General features: G+C 45.9%; 1 protein-coding gene across 1 annotated transcript in view; it reads right to left on the bottom strand.

Moving 5' to 3' along the window:
* The window catches only part of LOC118747098 (titin-like), a 30,056-nt gene extending 28,231 nt beyond the window's left edge, over nucleotides 1-1,825 (bottom strand). Inside the window, exons 1-3 of the mRNA XM_036481089.1 lie at nucleotides 1,765-1,825; nucleotides 121-1,702; nucleotides 41-51 (exon numbers count right to left, since the gene is read on the bottom strand). Of these exons, the coding sequence (XP_036336982.1) occupies nucleotides 41-51; nucleotides 121-1,702; nucleotides 1,765-1,825 (1,654 nt within the window). The remainder of the gene's footprint in view (nucleotides 1-40; nucleotides 52-120; nucleotides 1,703-1,764) is intronic.
* Nucleotides 1,826-2,238: the final 413 nt, after the last annotated feature.

Genomic DNA, 2,238 nt, shown 5'->3' on the forward strand with positions numbered 1-2,238 from the left:
TTTGCGCGTTCTACATGGCGTAAATAAATTATTTCTGGACCAGGTACGGGCCTTTGGTAATGAAAAAGGAAAAAACAAAAATGGTAGAAAGTAATTGTTTAGCTTACTCAGTGCACTTACTCTGGTTCGATGATTTTCGTTGGCCGCGGTAAATTGAGACGTCTTTGTTCATGTGTTGGTTGTTCTCTGGGAACTTCTACATAGAGTCTTGCACGATTCGCAGTCGAGCCGGCAATATTTTGTGCTGTGCACTGATACCAGCCTGCGTCGGTGGCCGTGACGCGTGGAATCTCCAAGCAGGTGGCGCCACCGTCAATACCTATATATCGTTCATTAGTTGACGAAATTTGCACACCGTCCTTTTGCCATGTGATGCGTGGCACTGGGGTGCCGATGGCATTGGCACTCATAGTGATGGGTTCGCCTTCACGTACGGTCATTGTGCTGAATCTTTGAACAAATTGTGGTGCGACAATCTGTTCTTTTTCCAACACATTCAGTTGCGCTTCGATGGCAACCTCACCAGCCTTGTTACGTGCCAAACACTGTACTGCGCCCGCATCCAGACGACTGACGTTGGTAATCATCAGCGAGTGACTACCAGATTCGTTGACAAGAATCTTATGTGATACATCATCTTTGACTGGACGGCCGTTGATCAGCCAGACAACTTCAGGATAAGGATTACCAGTGACGCGGCAATCAAATCGAGTCATGCGACCCTCAGTGACTTCGCGATCAGCATAGCCCTTCACGAAAGTGGGTGGCAAGGCTTTACCAGCTTCCAACTGTTCTGCTGTAACATCCACTGGCTTCGGTTCGTGACTACTTTCGGCAGCTGGTTCTACAGCCAACACGGCTGAAGAGACTACGCAACCCTGGGTATTTTCTGCGAGCAGCGTATAGTGGCCGGCATCTTGGTAAGTGGCGTTCTTAACCCGCAGCGTAGCAATACCACTGGAATATGAAGTTTCGTATTTTTGCGATGTTACCAGGCGTTGACCATTATGGAACCAAGTTAGGCGTGGCTTGGGATTAGAGCCCACCTTAGCGCTAAAAACGGCGTCAGAACCTTCAATAAGTTTCGAGCTGCGTGGCTTCTGAGATAATTGTGGTGCATGAGCAGGACCCAAAGTTCGGTCCAATTCCTGCGTTAAATGTTGATCTTGTTCGTAAGCCGAACGGCGTGTAATAGCCTCACGATATTGCACTTCGCGTAGCAAGCGATATTCAAATGTATCGACACGGAACTCCTCCTCAATCGAGGTGTACGAATAGCCGTTGGTGTACGACGACTTATCGAGCTTTTGAACGGGCTGCAGCACTGGCATAGGCGCGCCCTCAGGCTGGATGTAAACACTGCATATGGCCTCGCCATATTGATTGCGTGCGGTGCATGTGTATTCGCCTTCATCACCAGGTCCAATTTGGTTAATCAGCAACGATACTTCACCGGTGGCCTCGTTGTAGGTCATTCGGAATTTTTGTGACTCGAGAAGTGGTGCGCCTTTCCGGGTCCAAGAAACGAATGGCTTTGGATTGCCACATAGCTTACCCTCAAAGAGGGCATTTCCGCCTTGAGCGAAGCGGGCGTTCTTGAAAATTTGCTCAAATATCGGTGGTGAAATATCGCCTTGAGCGTAAATGTGCGTTAGGGATGGCGGAGTGTAGGTACCGCCAGCGCCTACATGTTGTTGTTGCACTGCAAGAGAGAAACAAATTAAGAAAATAAATTAGTTATGATTACCAGCGACTGAATCTTACAAGAGAAGCAGGTGACAAATTTTCTAAAAAAATTGCGAATAGCATGCGGACCGTTATTCATTTTGGAAACATTTAAGCGGGCGAGCTATGATGTAAGTGGTGGCGTCGCTTTCTACTCTAAATTTAGATTTGATGCTCCAGTTGTTTGTAGTACGGACAAAATATTTTATTTTGTTTAAAAAAATATGCGAACTTATAATTAAAATTTTGATGAAGTAAACAACAAAGTTTTCATATGATGGAAAATTTTTAGTTTGAAAGGGAGCATGGAGAAATTATTGCGCCATGGAAAGGGGGCAAAATCGATAAAAATCAGTTATACCATGTCCCCACCGGGGCTAACCACGTAGTTATGGCTGTTGAGTTGGTTATCCCGATAACCCACTTCATTTAGCGTAGTTTCGTCATATAAAAATGACAGCACTTAACCATTTCACTGAGATGGTTAAAAGCTAACCAACTCGAAACCTCGTC

Source organism: Rhagoletis pomonella, unplaced genomic scaffold (assembly GCF_013731165.1).
Source record: "Rhagoletis pomonella isolate Grant_MI unplaced genomic scaffold, Rhpom_1.0 Rhpom_scaffold_00011, whole genome shotgun sequence".
Taxonomy (NCBI): domain Eukaryota; kingdom Metazoa; phylum Arthropoda; class Insecta; order Diptera; family Tephritidae; genus Rhagoletis; species Rhagoletis pomonella.